At 43.3% G+C, this 26,137-nt stretch overlaps 2 protein-coding genes across 2 annotated transcripts; one reads left to right on the top strand and one right to left on the bottom strand.

Moving 5' to 3' along the window:
• The first annotated feature begins 13 nt into the window (after positions 1-13).
• Positions 14-10,547, top strand: LOC128382834 (proteoglycan 4-like). Its single transcript, XM_053342832.1, has 10 exons — positions 14-1,960; positions 2,117-3,340; positions 4,336-4,438; positions 5,268-5,319; positions 5,407-5,515; positions 6,271-6,402; positions 7,427-7,516; positions 8,342-8,485; positions 8,586-8,770; positions 9,793-10,547. Exons 1-10 carry the CDS (start codon positions 128-130, stop codon positions 9,959-9,961), a joined length of 4,041 nt encoding a protein of 1,346 aa, XP_053198807.1. The 5' UTR covers positions 14-127; the 3' UTR covers positions 9,962-10,547.
• A 4,996-nt stretch (positions 10,548-15,543) lies between these two features.
• Positions 15,544-24,874, bottom strand: LOC128382833 (oxygen-regulated protein 1-like). The gene is made up of 4 exons (XM_053342831.1): positions 24,227-24,874; positions 22,410-22,566; positions 19,950-22,025; positions 15,544-18,911 (listed from the first exon to the last, which is right to left on the bottom strand). The coding sequence occupies exons 1-4, from the start codon at positions 24,872-24,874 to the stop codon at positions 15,544-15,546; spliced, it is 6,249 nt and encodes a 2,082-aa protein (XP_053198806.1).
• Between the last annotated feature and the right edge of the window lie 1,263 nt (positions 24,875-26,137).

Genomic DNA, 26,137 nt, shown 5'->3' with positions numbered 1-26,137 from the left:
TAATAATAATAATGAGACAGAAGAAGAAGAAGCCTTGTCTAATGAAATCCAGCAACCTCTTTCTACATTTAATTCAGAAGATAAAGAAGATGAAAACAAGCCAGAAGCAGACCCCGGTGCTGAGGATATGGAAGTTATAAGTGGATCAATAGAAGAGGAAACGGCCAGGCGAGCGATTAACGAGGAGGTCAAAGAAGAGGCTGCGATCGCTTCCACTGATACGTTCGACAAGACCGTCAGTAACACCGAAGGACAAGGAGAAGGAACTGGAAGAAATGAAGTGGTGGTTTTTGTTTGCGGCCAACCAGCAGACGCGGACGCCGCCGATAACGTCATTCAAGATGATGCGGAAGAGCAGAGCAAGACGGTTAATCGACTTCATGAGAACCAGATAGTCTACGAGCCGATTAGTAGTCCAGAAAGCAGCGCTGAAGACGGGGAGGTTTGTGCACCGTTGGAGAAACATGCCGCCGTGTCATTCCTGGACATCCAGCACACAGAGGCCTCGTCCGCTAATGAAGAAAACAGAGGAGTGTGCAACCTGCAACTGGAAACGGTTAGAGAAGAAATGCATGTGTCAGACAGCCGGGCGGTGATGGAAAACGAGGTCCAAGCCATCTGTGTACCAGAGCAGCGTCCGGCCCAGTCTGCACAGTCGGAGCAGAGGAGCGCAACCGTGGACGTGAAACAAGTCGCAGTGATCAGCTCCAGCGATGATATCAGCGTGCCAGACAGAGGGTTAGAAGATGCAACGGAAAAAACTCAAAGGAATGGCTTTCCAGAGTTTTCTGAACAGATGCGGGAGGACGCCGGACGCCAGGAGGTTGCAGATGTCACCGTGACGACGACTACAGCCATCGCTGCAGTCGAGATCCCAGATAGTACATCTGAGGAGTACGTGATCTTAGAACCGGTCCCGGAGAGTGAGATCCCCTTTGATATCGTCACTCAAGCGGCGGCTGAATCGGGTTTGTCGGACTCGCTTTCGGAGCAGGTGAATCCAGACAGCGCGTTGGTGGGCGATGCAGAAAATCAAAGGGTTTCGAACGGTTCCCCACAAAGCTTTCACCCTGAGGCAGAAGTACAGCATTGTCAAACAACCGGTGAGATCAAAGACGCTACGGTGACGAACTCAGGTGAGGTTGAGGACACTGGGGTCGAGATAGAAACTGCAACTACTCCACCCAAAGAGGAAGAAGAAGAAGAAGGTGTTCAAGTTACTAATAATTCTGACCAAGACCAGCAACCAGCATCGTCTGAAATGATGGATGTTAACACCACGGACTCTCACGCCGCTCAAGGCTCAAATGAAGACTGTAACGATCTGCTGACGGAGAACGTGGAGGGTAATTTGGATCTGCATGAGGTGCAAATCCTGGAGGATATAGGGCTCGGCCGTGAGATCGTAGTAGAGGAAGAGAACGAGGAAGACGCCGACATTACAATAATAGAAAAGCCTCAGGAAACACCTGAAGCCGCCGCCGCCGCCCCTGCCGCCGCTCTTAAAAAGCCAGAGGAAACGACGGTTAATGAGAAAAATAAAGATAAAGACACTTGTGGGACGTCGGTGAAGCAAAACAACACAGCCGAGAAGACTGAGGATGATAAAAAGGGACAAGAGCCACAAAAACCCAAGAAACAAGAGATGAATACGCAGGCGAGGACTAAAGCACGTCTGGCCGCTCTGGCTGAACAAAAGGCCGCAGCCTCGAAGAGAACAGCCAACAGACAACAGCTGAACCTCTTAGCCTTGTGCCAGGAAATCGCCGAGGACATCGCCACAGATAGCATGCTGCTGAAGAGGATAGAAGAAGAGAAGCAAGCAGCGGCTGCAGCAGTGGCGGCAAAAGCTGAAGCCAGTAAGAAAGAAAGCCCTGCACCTGTTAGCACCCCTGTAGTAGAGACGGGTGATGTTGCAACTCCCGCCGGACCGGAAGTGTGCTCGGCTTCGGTGGCTTCGGTGACGCCAACCGAAGACGCACCAACACCGCCGCCAGCAGCAGCAGCAGCAGCAGCACCGGCCAAGCCCCCCTCCTCCTCCTCCTCCTCCACGGCCGAGCCAGCCGAAGCCAAACGTCCCCCGGAGCCCCAAAAGAGGCGTTTCTTCATCACGCAGGTTTCAGTGCCCCTCAAAGTCCACGAGAAGAAGAAGCTGACTCGATATCAGCGGCTGAGACAAGTCGAACTGCAGAGAGAGAAAATGTCGTGGGCTCGAGTGAAGAAGATGAAGTCCGACCAAGCGAATCAGATGTTCTCGGACATGGAATGGCAGCCATCTTTGTTCTCGCCCTCTCCGGTTTCAGTTAACACCTCGATGACGGATCCTTCACCTGCAGCCAGTCCATCGAAATCTAAAACCCCTCTCCCGAGCCCTTCCTCCAGTGGCAAACCTGCGACACCCAAAGCCGAAGCTCCTAAAGTGGAGTCTCCTAAAGCTGAAGCGAGTAAACCCGAACCCCCTAAATCAGAACCCTCCAAAACCGAACCTAGCAAAACTGAAGTCTCTAAAACTGCACCACCTAAAGCCGAAACCCCTAAAACGACGAGGCAAAGTAAGGCTCAGACTCCTAAAGAGACCCCTCCTCCTGGTCCTTCCCCAAAAGTGACCAGATCATCAGCCAGGAGGAGCCTCCCTGCCGTCCCCCCTCCCATGCCCAACGGACTCAACGCCCAGAAGACGAAGATCGAGTATAAGCCGTACAGACCGAGACCCAAGTACTCCTTTGATGATTTCGAACTAGATGACGACCCTCTACCAGCTCCTCCGGCAAAGCCCACTCCTCAGCCCAGACCTGCACGCCCCAACCTCCAGTCCAGACCAGTAGCTCAGTCCAAACCAGCGCTCCTTTCACCGTCAAGACCCGCCGTTTCATCACAGCTCGCCAACCAGGCCAAACTCAAAGCTCAGATCTCAGGTCAGTCGAAGCTCGCCGTTTCAACCGCGCCTCAGTCGAAGCCCGCCGCCGCCGCCACCAGCTCCTCTTCAAACCCCGCCGCCGTCGCACTCCAACCGAAGACTTCATCGGGAGTTGCCACGGCCGCCTCGTCGAGACCCGTCGCACCTTCAGCCAAACCTTTACTGAAGTCTCCGGTTTTAACGACACCTCAGTCCAGATCTGCTTCTTCTTCTTCTTCTTCGGCTGCAGGTCAATCCAAACCTGCTGCTGCTTCTTCTTCTTCTTCTTCTTCTTCTGCTTCTGCTTCTTCTTCTACACCCCAATTAAAGACTCCTGCTGGTTCAACAGCAGCTAAAACATCCGAGACAAAGCCCGCCGCCGCTGCTGCTTCAACACCTCCGAAAACCCCAAATCCTCCATCATCCGAAGACAGAAAATGCAAGGTGAGTCTAAATTTATCCCTGTTAGTTCCTCCTTTCTTTGCTTCCTCCCTCCCTCCTTTCCTTCTGTCTTCCTTCCTTCTTCCTCCCTTCCTTCCTCCCTCCTTTCCTCCCTCCCTTCTTTCCTACTTTCTTTCCTTCTTCCTCCCTTCCTTCCTCCGTCCTTTCCTTCTCCCTCCCTCCCTCCCTTCCTTCCTTCTCCCTCCCTTCCTTCCTCCCTCCCTCCTTTCCTCCCTCCCTTCCTTCCTACTTTCTTTCCTTCTTCCTCCCTTAGTTCCTCCTTTCTTTCCTTCTTCCTCCCTTCCTTCCTCCGTCCTTTCCTTCTGTCTTCCTTCCTACTTTCTTTCCTTCTTCCTTCCTCCCTCCCTCCCTCCTTTCCTTTGTCTTCCTTCCTCCCTTCCTTCATCCTTTCCTTCCTTCTTCCTCCCTTAGTTCCTCCTTTCCTTCCTTCTTCCTCCCTTAGTTCCTCCTTTCTTTCCTTCTTCCTCCCTTAGTTCCACCCTCCTTTCCTTTGTCTTCCTTCCTACTTCCTTTCCTTCTGTCTTCCTTCCTTCCTCCTTTCCTTCCTTCATCCTTCCTCCCTCCCTCCTTTCCTCTCTCCCTTCCTTCCTACTTTCTTTCCTTCTTCCTCCCTTCCTCCTTTCCTCCCTTCCTCCGTCCTTTCCATCTGTCTTCCTTCCTTCCTTCCTCCTTTTCTTCCTTCCTTCTTCCTTCCTTCCTTCCTCCCTCCCTTCCTTCCTTGACTTGAGGACAACAGGAGGGTTGATACTACTTTTTAAAGCTACCAGTTGTTGCTACAAGATGTTGTGAACAGCATGCATATAAAAAAAATACTGTGATATACCATGAAACCGCTCTTATTTTGAAAAATGCCGTCATATACATTTTTGGTCATACCGGCCAAGCACTACAACCAGCATTGATGAATACAGATGTTACTTATCCTTTTTTTCTCTCTCTCTCTCTCTCTCTCTCTCTCTCTTTTCTTTTCTTTTTAGGATGCAACCGGTTTACTTTCATCAGCTCCTTCATCTTCCCTTCCCTCCAAAGAGAGCTCTAAAGCGTCTGACGGTACGCAGCAGAGCGACAGAAAGCCTGCAGGTTTGTGTTTATTTGTTTGTATTCACGTCACTAAATACGAGAAACTCCAAAATTATGGAAGACTCTACCAAGACATATGTGAGCTCTGTGAAATACATATACACATAAACAACCAAGATAAAATAATAATAGAAAATAAAAGTAAATAAATACATAAATAATTATAAAAATAAATAAATAAAATGAGATAGAATTTAAAATAAATTAAATAAAATAATTAATAACGTGTATAAAATAAATAAAATAAAATAATTAATAACATGTATATAAAATAAATAATTAAATAAAATAATTAATAACGTGTATAAAATAAATAATTAAATAAAATATGTATATAAAATAAATAATTAAATAAAATAATTAATAACATGTATATAAAATAAATAATTAAATAAAATATGTATATAAAATAAATAATTAAATAAAATAATTAATAACATGTATATAAAATAAATAATTAAATAAAATATGTATATAAAATAAAAAAATTAAATAATTAATAAAATATGTATATAAAATAAATAATTAATAAAATATGTATACAAAATAAATAATTAATAAAATATGTATACAAAATAAATAATTAAATGTGAATATAATGCAATCATAGCAAAAGTCACAGCCCCAAATATAAAGTTTATTATCATATTATTTTTCACACTTGTTACAGGACAGCACAATTAAAGCTGAAAAACTATAGTTGCTAAATCATAATTATCTGTTTCTGTTGCTAATGTTTAATAAAATAGAGTTAGTGTTAAGTTTTATTTTTTTCCTGCTGTAGAAGAATCTCACATTTATGATTTCGCTGATCTCTCTCTCTCTCCAGGGACAGAAACAGTCGAGGCGGCCGAGAAGACGACGGACAAGCCTCAACAAGAGTGAGTTTCTCTTATTTTGACATGTTTTGATCTCATAGAAACAGAAACAGGAAGCTGTAGTAATCCGATGTGTGTTCTGAATCGCAGCGGAGCAGTGAATCCACGAGACAGCGGGACTCCTCTGTCTGACGCCAGTCTGCAAAAAGAAGTGAAGAAACTAAGAGAGGCGGACAAAGACGGCACTCAGACTATTATTGTAAGTTTTTAGTTCATTTATTCATCAGTTTAAATTCAGGACTCCTCTTCATCACAGTGAAAGCAAGCGATACTGTATCAGAAGTATTTATGTGTATATGGGTCAGTGAGAAATGAGAAATTCAAAAATATCATAATAAATAGTTTAAAAGCAGCATCAGGTTTGTTTAAATGTACATTTAGTGTTTTTGTTGGTTTTATATCATTTGAAATGATATTTGCACCATTTTTTTTACCAAAAGACTGAATGCTCCTGAAATTGTCAAATGGTGTAACCACAAAATAATGATAAATATTAAATATTTTATCCACCTAGAAGGATAGAAGGAAAGAAGGAGAAAAGAAAGAAAAAGGAGGAAAGAAAGGAAGAGGAGAAAGAAAGAAAGATAAAGTAGGAAGAAGAGAAAGAAAGAGAAAGTAGGAAGAAGAGAAAGAAAGATAAAGTAGGAAGAAGAGAAAGAAAGAAAGGAAGAGGAGAAGGAAAGAAAGAAAAAAGGAGGAAAGAAAGAAAGAAAGAGAAAGGAGGAAATAAAGAAAGATAGAAAGAAAGAAAAAGGAGGAAAGAAAGAAAGATAAGGAGGAAAGAAAAAAAGGAAGAGGTGAAAGAAAGAAGGAAGGAAGAAAGAAAGAAAGCAGAAATTTGATGCTGGGTCCACAAAAAAAGGATGTGTGCAAGTTATTCATACGTTTATTTTCACATTTTAACCCTTTAAATTTAAACTAAATCTCATTTCTGTTGTTTCTTTTGTCTCTCAGGATGCAGGACAGAAGCATTTCGGAGCGGTGGCCTGCAGCGTGTGTGGGATGCTCTACTCCGCCGCCAACCCTGAAGACGAGTCTCAACATTTACTTTTCCACAACCAGTTCATCAGCGCCGTCAAATACGTGGTGAGAGAGAGGAGGAGGTTTTCTTACATTGCTGAAATGCTGATTTTATGTGTTGTCTTACAGTATTGACTCATTTGAGTCATATTAAAATGTCAGATTTAACTGATGATAACAGCAAATGGACAGATAAAGAACTGGTAGCTTTCAAAAGTAGAATAAACCCTCCTGTTGTCCTCGAGTCAAGGAAGGAAGGGAGGAAAGGAGGGAAGGAGGAAGGAAGACAGAAGGAAAGGAGGGAGGAAGGAAGGGAGGGAGGAAAGGAGGGAGGGAGGGAGGGAGGGAGGAAGAAAGAAGGAAGGAAAGGATGGAGGAAGGAAGACAAGGACAGCAGGGAGGAAGGAAGGAAGGAATACAGCAGGAAAGGCTGGAGGAAGGAAGAAGGAAAGAAAGGAGGGAAGGAAGGGAGGGAGGAAGGAAGACAAAGGAAAGGAGGGAGGGATGGAGGAAAGTGGGAAGGGAGGGAGGAGGAAGGAAGGAAAGGAGGGAGGGAGGGAGGAAGGTAGGAAAGGAAGGAAGGAAGACAGAAGGAAAGGACGGAGGAAGGAAGGAAGACTGAAGGAAAGGACGGAGGAAGGAAGGAAGACAGAAGGAAAGGACGGAGGAAGGAAGGGAGGAAGGAAGGAAGACCGAAGGAAAGGATGGAGGAAGGAAGGAAGACCGAAGAAAAGGATGGAAGAAGGTGGGAAGGAAGGAAGACAAAGGAAAGGAGGGAGGGAGGGAGGGAGGAAAGAAAGAATGAGGGAGGGTGGGAGGGAGTGAGAAAGGAAAAGAGGAAGGGAGGAAGGAAGGACAGCGGAAAGAAGGAAGGAAGGAAGGAAGGGAGGAAAGAAGGAACAGACAAAACAGACGGGGGCAATTTGACCCGGGAGGACGACAGGAGGGTTAAATACATGTACTATTATTTATATTTACAGATATATTTAAACTACAGGTAGTTACTGTGAAACATTGGTGTCTCATCACGGCAGGAAAATGAAAATGTGGTTTTCTGATGTACATAAAAAACTTTTTTTTTTGTTTTCAGGGATGGAAGAAGGAGAGAATCTTGGGGGAATATCCAGACGGCAAGATCATTCTTGTCCTGCCAGATGATCCCAAATATGCCCTGAAGAAGGTGCAGTATGTTTACAGGGAATTAGCCCTTTAATGGAAGGGGTTACTGCAGGTCGTTTAATGACAGAGAAACGTTGCTTATACTGTTTAAACAAGAGAGAGAGGGCTTCTGTTTTACTGCAGAAAGAAATCAAGTGTTTTATGTTGTTAATATGTTTTATACAAACAGTTCTACCTGCAGGATGAAACTATTAGTAACCAAGTTGAAGCCGATATTATGCAGAATAACAACTTATAAGAACATATAAGATATGATACTTTAATATGTTTCCTACTAAAATGATGAGAGAGATAGGTAGAGAGAGGTAGAGAGAGAGAGAGAGAGAGAGAGAGAGATGGATGGATGGATGATGGAGAGAGGGGGAGGGATGGATAGATAGAGAGAGGGGGGGTAGATGGATTGAGAGAGAGAGAGGGGGATAGATGGATTGAGAGAGAGAGAGGGATCGATGGAGAGAGAGAGATAGAGAAAGTGAGAGGGATGGATGGATGGATGGAGAGAGAGAGAGATGGAGAGAGAGATGCAGAGAGATGCAGAGAGAGAGAGAGAGAGAGAGAGAGAGAGAGAGAGAGAGAGAGAGAGAGAGAGAGAGAGAGAGAGAGAGAGAGACCCAAAAGTAAGTACCAGGAAGAGTGTCTTGTAATATCTAAAAGCTACTCCTACAAAATAAAAGTATTGGTAATTCTGCAGTATCAGCAGATTACATCATTCAAACTGTCTCATGTTAAACAAGGAAAAGGTTTATCTGCCAGTTCAGCATTTAAATATCTGAATTCATCTCCTGTAGTTATATTTAAATATTTGTTGCCTCTGTCCGTCCCTCAGGTGGAGGAGATCAGAGAGATGGTGGACAATGACCTCGGCTTCCAGCAGGTGGAGACCAAGTGTCCCTCTCAGACCAAAACCTTCCTCTTCATCTCCAACGACAAGAAAGTTGGTGGGTGCCTCATAGCGGAGCACATCCAGGAGGTGAGATACGACCCCCACCCATTAATAGCATCTAATTCCTTTATATTTAATCCCATGTGATATACTGAGTCCTCTCCGTGTGTGTGTGTGCTCATCGCAGGGGTACCGGGTGATCGAGGAGTCCGCGCCGGAGGGTTCGGAGAGAGAGAAGGTGATGTTTGAACGGCAGAGAGCTTGGTGCTGCTCCACCACGCCGGAGCCGGCAATCTGTGGCATCAGCCGCATCTGGGTGGTGAACATGATGAGACGTCAGGGCATCGCCTCGCGCCTGCTGGAGTGCCTCAGGTCAGTCCTCACACACACACACACACACACACACACACACACACACACAGGGGTTTAATGTTGGACTTGAGGGGTAGGGCTGGGCAATTAATGGAAAAATAACAGAAACAGACATTTAGAAACTCTAATCGACTTAATCTTGCTCATGTCAGTTAACCGTGGTGTTCGCTGTTGCCATGACAACAAAGGTTGAATTTGAAAACTTGTCTCCAGTGATGATTTTAACCCAAACCATGATCTTTACATAGTTCTAATCAAGTAAACTAGACATTAACCCTCCTGTTGTCCTAGAGGCTAGGAAGGAAGGGAGGGAGGAAAGGAGGGAAGAAGGAAAGGATGGAAGGGAGGGAGGTGGGAAAGGAAGTAAAGGAAGGAAGGTAGGTGGGAGGGAGGGGGGAAAGAAGGAAGGAGGGAGGGATAAAGGAAAAGAGGAGGGGAGGAAAGAAAGAGAGAAAGAAGGAAGGAAGAAAGGAAGGTAGGAGGGAGGGGGAAAGAAGGAAGGAGGGAGGGAGAAAGGAAAAGAGGAAGGAAGGAAAGAAGAACAGAGGAAAGAAGGAAGGAAGGTTGCCTCTCTCTCCCTCCTTTCCTTCCTTCCTCCCTCCCGTCCTTCCTCCCTTGTTTCCTTCCTCCCGTCCCTCCTTTCCCTCCTCCCTCCCTTCTTTCCTTCCTCCCTCCCTTCTTTCCTTCCTTCCTTCCATCCTCCCTCCTTTCCTTCCCTCCTCCCTCCTTTCCTTCCTTTGTCCCTCTTTTCCTTCCTTCCTTCCTCCCTCCTTTCCTTCCTTCCTCCCTCCCTCCTTTCCTTCCTTCCTCCCTTCCCTCCTCCCTCCTATCCTTCCTTCCCTCCTTCCTCCTTCCTTTCCTTCCCTCCTTTCCTTCCCTCCTTTCCTTCCCTCCTCCCTCCTTTCCTTGACTCGAGGACAACAGGAGGGTTAAAAGTGAATATTAAAGTTTTAAATTATAAGGGATTGATTGATTCTTCTTCTTCTTCTTTTTCTTCTTTGTTGGTTTTTTTTTCTGCACAGGAACAACTTCATATACGGTTCCTACCTGAGCAAAGACGAGATCGCTTTCTCCGACCCCACCCCCGACGGGAAGCTCTTCGCCACACATTACTTTGGCACTTCTCAGTTTTTGGTTTATAACTTTGTGAGTGGAACACGCTCCTCGCAGCCCAAATCAGACGCGGTATGATCACCATACCTTCGAGAGGAGAGGAGAGGAGAAAAGGTAACGAGGCGTTCACTGACCCAACGGGATCTCACTCTCACTTAAACTATCTGTGTCTGACTCTTTACATGCAAAACGATTTAAAACAAAACAAAAAAAAACAAAAACTGTAAATTTCTCCTTGGAGAGGACACACATGGGTTCAAATCTCAGGATGAAGACAACAAGCTGCTGTTTTGTTGTTTGGTAAATATTATGAATTCACCCTTTAATCCTTCCCTGCATAGTATTTTGCAAAGAAAGAAAGAAAAAAACAAAACTAATATTTTCTTTATACCTTTTTAAGTAAAAACAATTTGGATTTATTAGAAATATAAAACGCATGATCTGACAGCAATAGAAGACAAAGCGCATTTCATGGTTGTTGTTTTTTAAATGTCTGAAAACCATCAAATCAAGTTATTAAATTAAATTAAATGGTTATTTTTTAGTTTTGTCCCCATTATGTAATTTTTTTTAACTTACATGATGAATTAAACATGTACGAGGTTTTTTTTTAACATGTGATGATGATGTCATCGATTATGTTAAAAGGTAACAATGTTTCCTTCCCTCCTCCCTCCTTTCCTTCCTTCCTTCCCTCCTTTCCTTTGTTCCTCCCTCGCTTCCTTCTTCCCTCATCCCTCCTTTCCTTTCCTTCCTTCCTCCCTCCTTTCCTTCCCTCCTTCTCTCCTCCCTCCCTCCTTTCCATCCTCCCTCCCTTCCTTCCTCCCTCCCTCCTTTCCTTCCTCCCTCCCTCCTTTCCTTCCTTCTTCCCTCGCTTCCTTCCTCCCTCATCCCTCCTTTCCTTTGTTCCTCCCTCGCTTCCTTCCTCCCTCATCCCTCCTTTCCTTTGTTCCTCCCTCCTTTCCTTCCTTCTTCCCTTGCTTCCTTCCTACCTCCTTTTCTTCCTTCCTTCCTCCCTCCTTTCCATCCTCCCTCCCTTCCTTCCTTCCTCTTTCCCTCTCTTCCCTCCTTCCTCCTTCCTTTCCTTCCTTCCTTCCCTCCTCCCTCCCTCCCTCCCTCCTTTCTTTCCTTCCTTCCCTCCTCCCTCCCTCCTTCCCTCCTCCCTCCCTCCCTCCTTTCCTTCCTTCCTTCCCTCCTTCCTCCCTCCTTTCCTTTGTTCCTACCTCCTTTCCTTCCTTCCCTCCCTCCTCCCTCCTTTCCTTCCTCCCTCCCTCCCTCCTATCCTTCCTCCCTGTTTTTTTTTAACATGTTCTTTAAAGTTAACAGTGATGATGTCATCGATTACGTCATAATAGCTCACAACTGCACAATTTTACATCCAGTGGTTCAGTTTTCCACGTTTGTCCCCTTTTTGATTTTTTTTTTTTTTTTTTTTTAAACGTCGTGTTTTTTTTTAAATCATCTTTTTAAAAAGCAAAAAAAAAACAAAAAAACACACAAAGGTGATTTTAATCCGAGGGGTTTTCATTTCAACACGCGTTACAATCTTGAACTGAAGAGATGTTGGGTTATAGAAACTGTAGCTTGGGCATTACTCTACTTTGTGTGCTCTAATATTTCTTAGATCACCTTTGCCTCTGACATGTTGTTTCTCCAAGCTGAGCCATATACTGTACACCATTTAGCAGGGCATTGTAGCCCATACTGTACGAGAGATGTCTTTTTAATTTCACCGAGGCTGTTTATTGCTTTGTTTGTGCCTGAATGAATAATGTGTGACTTAATGTTTTATTTTTTTTTCTCTCTCTCTCTTTTTGAGTTAGTGTTAGAGTGTCATCCTCCTATTCCTTAGTAACAATGAATTAAACTGTATATCAAATGATCATGTAGATTTATGCATACTATAACAAAAATCTATAATAATAATAATAAGAGATGTGCAAGGACTTAAGGGGTTAAATGGTTTTAAAGTGACGGAGCATATCATCCAGATGTCAGCTTATTATCAGTGGGACTTTTTTTTTTTTTTTTTTTTGCTCAGTGATCAATGATCGATGATGACGAGGGGTTGAGATATGAACTTCGGCCTGTCACCACACACAGATTTACAGTTTCATTGTAACACATCCCTTATTTTTCCTTTATTATTAAAAAGCAGTTACTTTTAGAACGACGTGTCGTGAAAGAAAAAAAACAGAAATTTGATTTATACGAAGCTGTTATGTAAATATTTATTTAAATAATAAACGTTTTAAAACATGACTGCTCTTCTTTTATTTTTCAGAGGTGGTGAGTGTGTGAAGTCGACAGTTTTATTATTCCATAAAAGGTCGGTTCTGTGTTGAGCCTTCAGTCTTCAAGGCCCCTAATGATCCTTAAAATGTCTTAAATTTAGTTTTTGATATTCAATGTTTTACTATATGGAATATATATAAATGACTTAAAAATTAGCTCCATTTGAACCCCCTGTAACAGTAAAATCCTGCTTTTGCATTATTAATATTATCATTATCATTATTATTATTATTATTATATATATTATATGTCTTAGCAATGGTATTATTTTTTCCTTAAAGGAGGTATTAAAAAGGTCTTTAAATGTCATTAAATTTGTTCTTAGTACTTTTGTACTGAGCCTAAGGATCCTTAAAAAGTCTTAAAATGTCTTAAATTTAGTTTTATATTTTATATTCAAGGTTTTAAAAATGTCAGGAAATGTTGGAGTTAAGGCATTACATTTGATTTGAGCTGGGGCAGACAATGAGTGTAATTATACTTGTTCAGTTTGTTATAAAAAGAAAATCAGCAATTGGAGCTATGAGACTAATCATTAGTTGTAGTCTTTTTTAAACTACCTCAAAATGAGCTCCATTTAAACCCACTATAACAGTAAAATCCTGCTTTTGCATTATTATTATTATTATTATTATTTTATGTCTTAGCAATGGTATTATTTTTTCCTTAAAGGAGGGTTAGGGTTAGAAAAGGTCTTACAAATCATTAAATTTGTTCTTAAAAGATGTCTCACCCCACTCGAACACACCTGATTATAATTATTATCTCGTTACCAAGCCCTTCGACAAGCTTCAGCTGCTTGATTACAAGTTAATTATTATAATCAGGTGTGTTATAGTGGAGTAATACCTAAAAACATGCAGGTCAGTAGCTTTCCAGGAGCAGAGTTGGAGACCACCAACATAGAAAGTAAAAGTACTGACCCTTCAGCCTTGCTTTGTTATATTGATCATCAGTGACACCTAGTGGCCAATCTGGGGTACTGCAATTTTAATTATTTCACCTCACATTATTATTTTGCAGTTGAGTCTTTATAACCATTTATGAGATATACAGTCACTGATTATTTATCTATATACGAGTTCAAATGTGGGAAATGTCTGGCTGTCATGTTTTGTTTCTCTTTGTAGTCGCAGATGTAAACTCTCTTACCCTCTGAGTGCATTCCTCGACGCTCCTGTCACAACACGGGCCAGCTCGATGGCAACTTCTGAGAAACAAAACAACCTTACAACAACACGGATACTTCCTCAAGGGGAGAGTGAGAAAACAGAGGGTCTCTCCACTCCTCCTTCGGGGATCTGATACTGATCAGTTAGGGGGAGAAAACAACCCGAACCCGAGTCGACCCCTCCAGTCCTGAGGTATCTTTAACACCGCTTTGGCCTTTTGACTCTTTTACTCGCGCGTAGATCATCTCGATCACCGGAAGCTGCTTTGTGGGATAAAATGGACAGTGTCTTCATTATGACCCACATTTAGACTGGAGTTTAGTTTGGATAAAGACCAGGGTTATTATATTTAACTAAAACTAGCAAATAAATAAATTCAGCTTCGTTTTCGTTGTCGTTTAGTTTTCTCCCTCGATTACTTCCGGTCCTGCAGCAGCCGTGTTTAAAGGAATGAAAAGGAAGGAATTTGAAAACTTGTCTCCAATAATCATTTTAACCCAAACCATGATCTTTACATAGTTCTAATCAAGTAAACTAGACATTAACCCTCCTGTTGTCCTAGAGTCAAGGAAGGAAGGGAGAGAAAGAAGGAAGGAAGGAAGGGAGGAAAGGAGGGAAGAAGGCAGGGAGGAAGGAAGGAAAGGAAGGTTTCAAAACTATAATATTAACCTTGATAAAGACACATAAATAGTGAAATGAAGACATAAGAACATTTGGAAATACATACTTTTATTATCACACACAAATTTAAATAGACAAAATTGTCACAGCTGCCTCTTTGAAAACAATAAAACTGTTAATCCTATTTATAAATATCAGGTTATAACTTAAATATGTCTTCAGCTACCTGGTTACTTGGTCCAAATCAACCATATTATATACACTTTACACACTTTACACACTTTAACATATACAAAAAAACGTATTAAACCAAGCATCACTCTGATCTGTTATTGACAATTTCTATAATCTGAATATAATCTGTAGTAAAGAAAAGTGAACAGCACCGCTTTGACCCGAGCTTGAGGCCAAACCACCGGAGCTGCGACCACAGAGTGACCCGTTCACTCAGTGCAGTGTGTGTGTGTGTGTGTGTGGGGGGGGGTGGATTGGCCTTGTTGCCTGACATCTGCGGGGACTTGATCTGTTTTAAGAGTTTTAAAACAGGATTACAGTAATGCTCTGTGTACCTGTCATGTTTACAGGCAACCTGTAAAAGGGAGAAACAGCTGCTCTGGAGTGTTTGTGGCATAGAAACAATCGATTATTATACTGAACATGTAGCATGAGCTGCATATCACACGCTCTGAATATACATGGTTCGATATGAAGGTTAACCCTCCTGCCGTCCTCCCGGGTCCAATTGACCCTGTGTGTTTTGACAGTTGGTTATTTCCTTCCTTCTCTCTTTCTTTCATTCCTTCCTTCCTTCCCTGTTGCTTCCTTCCTCCTTCTCTTTCTTTCCTTCCTCCATCCCCCTTCCTTCCTTCCACCTTCCTTCCCTCTTTCCTTCCTTCCTCTTTTCTTTTCTCCCTCCCTCCTACCTTCCTTCAGTCTTTCCTCCGTCCTTCCTTCCTTCCCTGTTTCTTTCTTTCCTTCTTTCCTTCTTTTCTTCCTTCCTCCTTCTCTCTTTCTTTCCTTCCTCCATCCCTCCCTCCCTCCCTCCCTCTTCCCTCTGTCCTTCCTTCCTCTTTTCCTTTCTCCTTCCCTCCTACCTTCCTTCAGTCTTTCCTCCGTCCTTCCTTCCTTCCCTGTTTCTTTCTTTCCTTCTTTCCTTCTTTTCTTCCTTCCTCCTTCTCTCTTTCTTTCCTTCCTCCATCCCTCCCTCCCTCCCTCCCTCTTTCCTTCCTTCCTCTTTTCCTTTCTCCCTCCCTCCTACCTTCCTTCCATCTTTCCTCCATTCTTCCTTCCTTCCCTCCTTCCTTCCCTGTTTCTTTCTTTCTTTCCTTCCTTCCTTGACTCAAGGACAACAGGAGGGTTAAATAAAGGGTTAAACCATGTGCTATGACTCATTACACATACCTCAAATGAGTTGACATATGATAGTGTATTATATACCAAGGTTATGGCAACATAAAAATGTAGGCACCAAAGACAAGATAATATACTGTAGCCCAGCAATGTGCATGTATTTCAGCAAAATAAACCCTTAATCCTTGATTTATGATTGTGTTTTGTTTTAGAAGTTTAAAGTTACAAGATGGGACAGTTTTGACCACAAAAATTGTACACTATGTCCAACACATCAGGTTCTTGAGGCCTTCTGTTCACAACAGTCTGACCTTTTTTAGGCTGTACCGCTACAACCGCATTATCTGTCACTGGGTGCACTTTGTTATCCTTCATCTTAAAGTCTGTAATGCTGACAATGGGAAGTGTGCCGTTCTTCTCCGCCCACGTTTTAGTGTCCTCTGAATTGTCTTTTGTCTCTGTGATGCTATCGCCGTTCAAGCTGCCTTTGCTCGCTGTGCTCAGCTCCTCCTGACACACCTCAGAGTCACTGGCATGGGGCAAAGAAAAGTAGGTGCACTTTGTAGAAAATGACTTTTTCGTGTCTTCCACTTCAGACTTTGTGTTGAAGAGGGAATATGGAGTGCTCTCTGCTGTATCCTCACATATTCCTTCATCTTTGGGACAGTTTTTGCTAATCCCAACTGGGTCGGAAACAGACTTTCTCATCAGTGTGCTCTCATTCAGGAGCCATCTACCTTTATCAATGGGGACACTGTCTCCAGGCCCGACTTGTGCATTAAAAGCAATGCATCGTGTCGCTTCACTTAAGGTGTCCAGTGCATTAGTGGAATTGAAATAAGACAACTCAGACATGGCTTTGGAGCGGGCCATGTGGAAAGGAGAGAAAATGTTTGGCTGTTCTTTCTTTTTCTGCTTGGGTGCAGACGGAGGCCTTTCGCTTTCAACCTCTTCAGGAGTAACGTCCTTCTTGCCGTAAAGCCTTTCAATTGTTCTCCTCACAAAGCCTTTACTGATGGTCGTCCGCGATGAATCATCTTCGCCACTGGACAGCTCGCTCGAAGTCTGAGACTGATAGCCGCCACTGGTTGATGTCTCGGCTCTTAACTCGACCCGCTCCGATCTGTTCGAGCTCGGCAAACGTCGCTGCCCTTGCTGTGTATCTGTTGAGCTCTTTGCCAGGAACATTTCTCTGATTGACTTCACCCTGCTGCCCTCGGGCTCTGTGGTAATAATGCCACTGCAATCGTAGCTGAAAGACAATGACGATTGAGGGACTGGTTGGGCGCTGACAGCTGGCTCAGATGTGGGAGATTCGGAGGGAGATTCCTCAACATCTGTCACAAGAGGGACATTTTTTTGTGAAACAATTGTTATCTTCTGGGCAGATTTCTTTTCCAGAAAACTCACCTTCTCTGCCACCGACTTTGATACTATGGCCTTTTCAGGTTTTGTATCTTCAGGCGATTTTGCTATTACAGGAGCTTCTTGATAATCTACACAGCTCTCCTCTATGTGTCTGTCAATATTGGCATGTTCCTCCTCTAAGCTTAAGACTTTGTCATAGCAGCTTAATTCCTCCTCAGTGGAGCTGCTGATTTGTTTTACTTTTGGTGGCTCTAGTTCTTCACAGCTGCTGTGGTCATTCCCACTGTCCTCCTCTACATTAAAACTATCATGCTTTTCCAATGTGTCAGACTCTTCTATCAGACTGTCTTTAATGATGATAGGTGAATCCTGACTTTCTATCACATTGCGTATAATATTGTCAGCATCAATGTCCTCATCTTCTGAGTTAACCTTGTCCTCATCTGTCTCTTTAAACTCTTTCATTTTATCATCTTGCTGATCATCGAGGTGTTCTTCCTCGCTTTCATGTTCTTCCTCAGGTTCAGATAAATTCACCTCAACTATAGCGTTTAGTTCCTTGCGTTCAACCTCTGACTGCTCTGCCTCTGAAGACGATGGCTCATTAATGTCTGAGTTAGATGCGCGTTCAACTTCTGCTTGCTCTTCCTCTGACAACGACTGGTTTTCATTATCTGGGCTCAAGTTGCTCCCCTTACTACTGGCGTTCAGTTTCACGTAGACAGTGCTTGGTGGTTCAAAGTGAGGTTCAGGATCTGATAGGTCACTTTCCCTGCTCTCCTGTTTTCTCTCCTCACATTGAACTTCAGACTCCTCTTCTGAGCTTTGTTGTTCACCTGCTTCTGAGTTAGAAATACTTTCCTCACCGCTCACTTTCTGTTCTAAATCTTTATTGGCACTTGACATCCTCTGCCCTTCGTCATCTGAACCTGACTCAGGAATACAAACGCTTTCCTCACTTTGCCTACACTCCTTATCTTGCTCCTCTTCTTTAGAGCTACAACTCTCAGCGCCACTCATATTCGCCTTTTCTTGGCTTAATGTGTCTTCATCGTGGCTTTGCTGCTGATTTTCTTCATCCTCTTGACTGTTAAGCTGCCTTTCTTCAGATGATTGTTCAATATTATGTTCAACTGGTGGTGGATATTTAGCTGCACAGTTCTGACCATGTTGATCATCGTCATCGTCTTCAGTTGCCTGGTCCGTTGAAACCTGCTTTAAATTGGTTTTCTGACTGACTATCTCTACATTGGATTGTTTCAGCTGGTTAATGTCTGTGAAGTTTTTAATGTTGGAACCAATATCAACTTTAGCTTCATCATCTTGAGTTACATCCTTGACATTAAAGGCCTCATCTGCTGACGTCTTTCCTTCATTGTCACTCTCACTTTCGATATCCGCCGAAAGATAAGCCAGTTCCTCCTTAAGTGTCTCAGGTATGTCGAGCCCACTCATCATCTCATCAATAACATTTTCTTCAAGGCCTTGTTCACTACTAGCCTCGGACATAAATTCTTGCTCCGAACAATTTGGTGTTGAGCTGCGACTCTTGCATTTATCACTGATTTCCTGAAAGCCCCTCCAACTTTCCAGGAGCTGTTTCGAAGCTGACTTTTGTAAATCGGACAAACTAGTTTTTAACTTGTGAGAATCTTCAATGTTGGCGATCTCTCTGAGGGAATCGATCATTTTCAAAGCTTCTGCACAACTGACATTGTTTACATTCAGCTCATCCCCATTTAGGTTAGTTATACCTTCTTTTAAGGTCATGACGGCCAAGAAAGCAAGGAGAGCTTTAGATGATGAGCCAAATGTAGAAGCCACATGAGAGGAGAAGTCAGGCAAGCTGTTGGACTTTTCCAGACATGATTGACGTTTGTTCTGTGTGATTTGTCTAATTGACTTGATTGAGTAGCAAATCTTCTCAAGCACTGGTTTCATGTTTGGCTGGTTTGAGATGTTTAACGGCTGTGGCATTATGTGTGTGTCTATGGATTTGTCTTGATAGGCTTTTCTAAGGTCATCTGTCTCGTTCACCTTATTGTCGTCACTCTGATCAGATGTTTCTGATCTTTCGTCCATCTCAGAAGTTGATTTTATTGACTGTTGATACTCGCTGTCGGATGGCGATTGTGTTTTATTCGGAGACTCTGACACAGTCTCGGAGGAGAGGTTTCTGGAGAGCTGCTTTTTATTTGACTTTTGACTGACAGGAGGTGACGCTACATCCAGAGTTTGAGAATATGGAGAAGGTTTCTTTTGCAGGTTAGATTTATTAAGTGTCTGCTTTCTCTCAGGTGATGGGCTGGTATGTAGAGCTGCCTGTTTTCGTGCTCCAATATTTGGTGAGGTGGTTTTATCAAGAACCTGGTTACGTAGTGATTGTTTTGGAGAGTTATTAGGAAGCTCAGAGGAATGTTTCTTTGTTTGGGGTTTCCTTTCTGGAGATGGACTGCTCATGAGTTTTACTTTTTTCATCAAAGCTTTAGGTGATGATGTCGGAGATAATGATGATGTTTTAATTTCTTTCGTCTCTTTAAATGGGAGATTACTTGGTGTCAGATCTTCACCTGAAGAAATACTGTCTGATATTTTGCCTTCAGATGTTACACTCATTGGAGACACAGAAGAACCACATGATGGACTCTTTATCGATTGCTGTGTCTCTTCTTGTTGGGTTTTGCTTGGGTGTTGTGTCCCTGTTGAACAGTGGTCATTTGGCAGCACATTATCACCCACTGTGTTGATGGGAGCAGATGATGCGCTCGTCTCTGAAGTGGCATCACTACATAAAGTATATTTATCCACACAGGCCCTTCTGAGAGACATTTTCCTTTCAAGAGATACATTACTGACCAGTGGGGCCCTTTTAATAGGTTTTTGCAATTGTGCTTCTCCCTGCGTGAGAGGATTGTCAGTCTGAATTGATGTTGTCCCTCCCATTGTGTGGTCAGTGGGTGATTCTGCCTTGTCTGACGTAGAACTGATAGATGACGGATGATTATCTGATGTTTGACTGCTGGCTGATGATAGCCTATATAATGGGCTGCTGGTCTCTGAAGGTACAGCCACCATGCATTGTTCAGCATTTGATAGGCTTTCAGCAGGTGGTGGAGGTGGTAGCTCCATTGAAAGCGTACTGTAAGGTGTTGCCTTTTGAAGTGAGATTTTGATTGGTTCTGATTCATTTTCCACTTCACTGCCTGGTGGTGTTTCTCTTGAGCTTAAACTAGTTAGTGGATTTATTTCAGAATAAATACCTTCCGAGTTGGGTTTCATTTCCTCTGTGTTATTCACTTCATATCTATTGCAGTTGTCTGTATTTGTAGAGGTGGCATGACCATGAGTGATTTGCTGCATGGCCGTCGTTGTCTCCACTGATGAACCTGATTTGTTTTCAAAAGACTGGATTCTCTGTTTGACAGAATTTACTTGCACATTTTCAGGCAGTGGTGTTTGCATTTCTGATTTCTCACAACACTTTACCTCCTCTGCAACAGTAATCAACCCACAGTCACTCTCTGACTCCCCAAACATATCATTTTCTGTTTTCTCATGAATAACTGCCTCCAAGCTCTTACTTTCCACATCTGAGTCGTCAGTGGGATTAAGATCGGCTTTCTCCAGCCAGTTCTCTACATATTCATTAGTGACAGAGCTGGAGGAGTTAAAAGCAGGCATTGACATGCTTTCACTGACATCATAAGACTCGTTTTTGTTGTTTTTCTCCGGATGCATTGATGTCTGACGTTGCAGTGTTGCCCGTGGCTGGTTTACTTCAGTGAGAGAAACCTTCAGCCTGCTTGTTTCAGGAGTAACTGTCTTACTTATGTTTATTTTCTGTGGTGATGGTATAGTTAGGTCTTTTATTGTCTCACCTGATGATTTTGAGCTCTTTGTTGTATCACCTCCATCACTGTTTTGTATAGATCTCCTTTTAGGCTTCATAATGGCTTTAGCTGGTTTTGATTTATTCCCATAAATTCTCTTAATGAATCCAGCACTGGAGAAAGTTTTCACTTTCTTTTGTTTCTCGGTTGCTTCTGCAGGAGTTTTGTTTCTCCTTTTGCCTGGTGACATGAGTCGATGAACACGTTTGTTGATCACTTTGGGTTTTGAGGATAACATCTTGTCTTTATTAACCTCTCTTTGTTCTGGCTTCTCTTTGCCATAAGTGGACTTTGAGAAGTGTAGTTTCCTATTTGTTGCTTGAATTGCCCCAGTCTTAAATGACGGCACGGTTAAATCAGACATTACTGACATGCTCTCCGCCCTCCAGATACTCATGGCCTCAGAAGCTGTCGAGGGTCTCCAGAGCTCGGGTTCAAATTCATTGCTGGAGGAAAGCCGTCCTGTTTCTGAAGTAGCTGGCCTAGAATAAGATATCCCAGATGTGGATGCTTCATGTGTATAAAAGTTTGAAAGGAAATTATCCTGGTATGTCTGTTGTTCATATATGCGTACAACAGTTTCAGTGACTTCCTCCTCGGCGGAATCAACCTGCATGATTTCAGTCATGCTCGCTGAATTGAATGTGGATACATTTCTGCTGTTTATAGTTTTGGCATCTACAGATCCTAATCTTCTGGGTTTGGGTACTGGTCTAGTGCCACTCTGCTTGACCATGCGGTATTGCTCTGTCATGGCTCTATTGTGTGTCTGTTGAACCCTGTCTGCCATCACTGATTTTAGGCTGTCCAAAGAAGATTGCCTTCTTGTAAGTTGCTTGTGTCCTGGGGTTGGAGCTCTCCAAGGGGAAAGCACATCCATCGGTACTTTGATGTCAACCTCTTCATTACTATTTTCGCTGAAAGCTGCACTACCCATTGATGGTGGATCCTCATCGTTGTTGTCTTTAGTTTCATTCCTGTTAATGGTGTCAGTGGAGGCAGCCGGGCTTTGTAAATCCAATGAGTTTGATTCAGGCGAGCACTTCTCTGGCTCTGACACCAGTAGACTGCTCGCATTAAGCTGATTGGCAACACTGGACCGTGTCAGGGTTGTCGTCCAATGGACAATTTCCTCTTCCTTAATTGTTAGCCGCACCTTCATTTCCACTGTCATACTGCCATCCTGGTTCACACGAAAGGACTTCTCAATGTCGTCCTCAGTGGGCATCCCTTCCCCCGTCCCATCGCTGAGGCAGGTGTCATGCTCCGTTTCTGCGACCGACCCCAGTAAACGGCTTGTCTCCAACTCCATGGAGTTACTGGGGTTACTGGGTAGTTCACATGAACTTCCCGCAATGGAGTTATGAATCCGACTCACAATGTACCTCTCTGATGCGGGGGAGAAGTTTCTTGACTTTGGTGAATATGAGAGCAACTTCTTTTTACCTTTTTAGGAATGTCCAAAGGTTTCAGGAAATGATTGAAGAAGATTGATATGCAGTTTTAGAAGATACCCAAGAAGCATGAAGGGAGAAGAAAGAGAGAAAAAAAGAGAAGTTAGAAAGATAGTACAGGCATTCACAGCTCATGAAGAACAAAGCCTGGAGCCGCATAGACAGTGTATGTAGGTCATCTGCGGTATTATGCGTAATATCATTGCCTCAGCACTTTCCCAATCTTCATCCCATGCAAGCAGGTAGATTACTGCAGATGCTTATACGTGCCATATGAATAAAGACCCAGAGGACTAACGCATTGTTCAATTTGTACATTTAATTAACTAAACAAAACCAAATTATTGCACAAAGATAGTTATTTATAAAAACGTACGGTTTAAAGTCTTTAGTCTCTTGGGAACCAATCGGTTGGCGTGCAGCCGGGATGGAGCTGGTGATTTCTGTGCATCGTAGTTTGCAGACCGGAAAGGCTCCCGACCTGCAGCCACAACAGTCCCAGAGCACAATATCAAGCCTGGGAGACCATCCACCTGCAACGGACGGATACACAAAGAAATGTGTCACTTTAATGGCGTTTAACTGTAATAGCAACAGAATCATTATAAGTATCTCAGGGAGTTTCTCTACATGTGTGTATGTGTATGACAAGTTTAAAATTGGTGCCTTATTTTATAAAATAGCACCTTTAAATACAATGAGGCTTTCAATTTACAACAGATCCTTCACCTAAAGCCTCACAGTGTAGTATCCCAGCATGCCACTCGAAGGTATTACGTCGAGTTGCCAAAGAAGATTAACACTTTCTCTCCTTGTGTGACAGTTATTACAGGCAGGTTTAAGTAAGTCATTTATAGGTCAATAATGTTGTTACCAAACCAGAAACCAGTGTACACACTTCCACAGTTTTTAAACGGTTAATTTTAAGGAAGTAGAAAAGTAGAAGTAAAAGAAGTAAAGGCCTACTACCTGTGTTTTTATAATTAAAGTCAGATGAGGCTTTACTTGAGACTGTTTATGGATTACAGCATGGGTGTCAAACTCATTTTCATTCAAGGGCCACAAAATGCCCAATTTAATCTCATGTAGGCCAGATCCTTAAAAAGATGGTAGGAAGGAAGGAAGGAAGGAAGGAAGGAAAGAAGGAAGGAAAATAAGACAGGAAGGAAGGAAAGAAGGAAGAAAAATAAGACAGGAAAGAGGGAAGGAAGGAAGGAAGGAAAGGAAGAAGAAAAAGAAGACAGGAAGGAAGGAAAGAAGGAAGAAAAATAAGACAGGAAGGAAGGAAAGAAGATGAAAGAAGGAAGGAAAAGAAGACAGGAAGGAAGGAAAGAAGATGAAAGAAGGAAGGAAAAGAAGACAGGAAGGCAGGAAAGAAGGAAGAAAAATAAGACAGGAAGGAAGGAAAGAAGATGAAAGAAGGAAGGAAAAAAAGACAGGAAGGAAGGAAGGAAGATGAAAGAAGGAAGGAAAAGAAGACAGGAAGGAAGGAAAGGAGGAAGAAAAAGAAGATAGGAAATAAGGAAAGAAGGAAGAAAAAGAAGACAGGAAGGAGGGAAGGAAGAAAAATAAGACAGCAAGGAGGGAAGGAAGGAAGGAAGGAAGGAAGGAAAAGAAGACAGGAAGGAAGGAAAGAAGGAAGAAAAAGAAGACAGGACGGAAGGAAAGACAGGAAGGAAGGAAAATAAGACAGGAAGGAAGGAAAGAAGGAAGAAAAATAAGACAGGAAGGAAGGAAAGAAGATGAAAGAAGGAAGGAAAAGAAGAAAGGAAGGAAGGAAAGAAGGAAAAGAAGACAGGAAGGAAGGAAGGAAAAGAAGACAGGAAGGAAGGATAGGAGGAAGAAAAAGAAGACAGGAAGGAAGGAAAATAAGACAGGAAAGAAGGAAGGAAGGAAGGAAAGAAGAAAAATAAGACAGGAAGGAAGGAAAGAAGTAAGACAGGAAGGAAGGAAGGGAGGAGGGAAAATAAGACAGGAAGGAAGGAAAGAAGGGAGAAAAGTAGACAGGAAGGAAGGATGGATGGAAGGAAGGAAGGGAGTAAGAAAAAGAAGACAGGAAGGAAGGAAGGGAGGAATAAGGAAAGTGGGCCAGATTTCTTTAGTGCTTGTAAACTATATATTTTTTCTTCCCATAAACACTACAATAATTATATTGCTCAGTTTGTGTTTGTGTTGATGAAGGAGAACACTCACACGTCTGCCGTCGGGCGTGTATAACTTCACCACACGGACTTCCATCAGCCCTGAAATATATCCCAGGATAGACTCAAACGTGGGTGTCGTCCTCTTTTGGAGCAGCACAGTGTGTCTAATCGAGGGTTCTCCATTACGAAACACCAGCAGCCTCTTCGGTGTTCGAACAGCAACCACCTGCTCCGGCCCGTTGACGTTCCTCCCGGGGAAAAATCTGGCTTGTTGAACTGTCCGACGACGAGAGCTAGCAGGTCGGGCGTGATACCAAGGCGGCAGCTTCTTCCTAGCCAGCGCCAGATTGATGGGTTTTACTTTACGGCTGTCGGAGCAGATGTAGGATTTTCCGTCCTCCAGTTCATCCAAGGTGTAAACCGCATGAACTCCTCGAGGGGTGGTGATGTTCCTGACGCCGAACGGTAGAGGAACCTTTTTAGACAAGCTGTCCAAGAGAGCGTCGAAGGTTTTAAAGGTGCGGTTGTTGATGACCATACGCAGGCCATTGAACTGAGGGTCTCCACTTTTGTAGAAGCACACCCGCTTGGATGGGATCGGGTCGATGACGCTCGGGTGGCGCTGGGTGCCAACGGTGTGGACGCTCCCCGACAGCTGGTCAGGGGGGATCCTCCGAAATCCTATCTCATTCATCATCTTCAGACTGTCTGTAAGGGGAGAGAGAAAAGTAAAGAGTCAGACGGTGAGCAGGAGCATGGACGGTTAGGGTAGAGTTTTTTTGTTGTTGTGTTGATGCTTCTCATTTCAATCAATCTTTATTTATAAAACGCCAAATCACGACAAAGTCATCAACCTTCCTGTCGTCCTCGCGGGTCAAATTGACCCCGTCTATTTTGACTGTTCCTTCTTTCCTTCCTTCCCTCCCTCCTTCTTTCCTCCCTCCCTTCCTTCTTCCTCCCTTCCTTCCTTCCTTCTTCCTCCCTTCCTTCCTTCCTCCTTTCCCTCCATCCTTCCTCCCTTCCTTCCTTCCTTCCTTCCTGCCTTCCTTCCTCCCTCCCTCCCTCCCTCCTTTCCTTCCTTCCTTCCTTCCTTTCTACCTCCTTTCCTTCCTTCTTCCTCCCTTCCTTCCTTCCTCCCTCCCTCCCTCCCTCCCTTCTTTCCTTCCTTCTTCCTCCCTTCTTCCTTCCTTCTTCCTCCCTTTCTGCCTTCCTTCTTCCTCCCTTCCTTCCTTCCTTCCTTCCTTCCTTCTTTCCTTCCTTTCTACCTCCTTTCCTTCCTTCGTCCTCCCTACCTTTCCTTCCTTCTTCCCTCCCTTCCTTCCCTCCCTCCTTCTTTCCTCCCTCCCTCCTACCTTCCTTCCTTCCTTCCTTCCTTCCTTCCTTCCTTCCTTCCTTCCTTCCTTCCTTCCTTCCTTCCCTCCTTCCTTCATTCCTTCCTTCCTTCCTTCCTTCCTTCCTTCCTTCCTTCCTTCCCTCCCTCCTTCTTTCCTCCCTCCCTCCTACCTTCCTTCCTTCCTTCCTTCCTTCCTTCCTTCCTTCCTTCCCTCCTTCCTTCATTCCTTCCTTTCTACCTCCTTTCCTTCTTTCTAATACTGGAAATAATCTAATTCCTCAGTCAGCGATGCAACAAATAAACCTAAAAAGATTAAAATGAGATTTGGCAAATTTATTATAAAACAATATCTAAAGTAACAAACTGTTAATCCAAGACTTCTTCATTCGAGTCAACAAACCATGTCCAAACAGCTAAGGTCGTTTCTGACGGGTAAACAACCGCATGACGCACCCATATGTTGTTTACTTGGCAGGACTGCAGCTGTCAGGTGAACTGGCCTGCTGGGAAACTTGCCACGTGACCTTCATTTATTTCATTAATTATTTGATTAGTACAATTTCCCAGCATTTATTTTATTTATTTAGCATAATCATTAAGGTATAAGGAACATTTATCTTTTTATCT

The sequence above is a fragment of the Scomber japonicus genome, chromosome 21, assembly GCF_027409825.1.
Source record: "Scomber japonicus isolate fScoJap1 chromosome 21, fScoJap1.pri, whole genome shotgun sequence".
NCBI lineage: Eukaryota > Metazoa > Chordata > Actinopteri > Scombriformes > Scombridae > Scomber > Scomber japonicus.
The sequence above is the reverse complement of the archived record's forward strand: the minus strand, read 5'-3'. Positions and strand labels throughout refer to the sequence as shown.

Bases quoted from the DNA above. Each gene is read 5' to 3' on its own strand.
- LOC128382834 (XM_053342832.1), top strand. From the start codon at position 128: ATGGAAGTTATAAGTGGATCAATAGAAGAGGAAACGGCCAGGCGAGCG. The intron at 1,961-2,116 runs GTGACGCCAACC...TTCATCACGCAG, and splicing joins GCTCGGCTTCGGTGGCTTCG to GTTTCAGTGCCCCTCAAAGT. The intron at 5,516-6,270 runs GTAAGTTTTTAG...TTTGTCTCTCAG, and splicing joins ACGGCACTCAGACTATTATT to GATGCAGGACAGAAGCATTT.
- LOC128382833 (XM_053342831.1), bottom strand. From the start codon at position 24,874: ATGATGAATGAGATAGGATTTCGGAGGATCCCCCCTGACCAGCTGTCG. The intron at 22,567-24,226 runs GTGAGTGTTCTC...CGTCCGTTGCAG, and splicing joins ACACGCCCGACGGCAGACGT to GTGGATGGTCTCCCAGGCTT. The intron at 18,912-19,949 runs GTATTTATTCTG...CTCTGGATGTAG, and splicing joins AATGAAACCCAACTCGGAAG to CGTCACCTCCTGTCAGTCAA.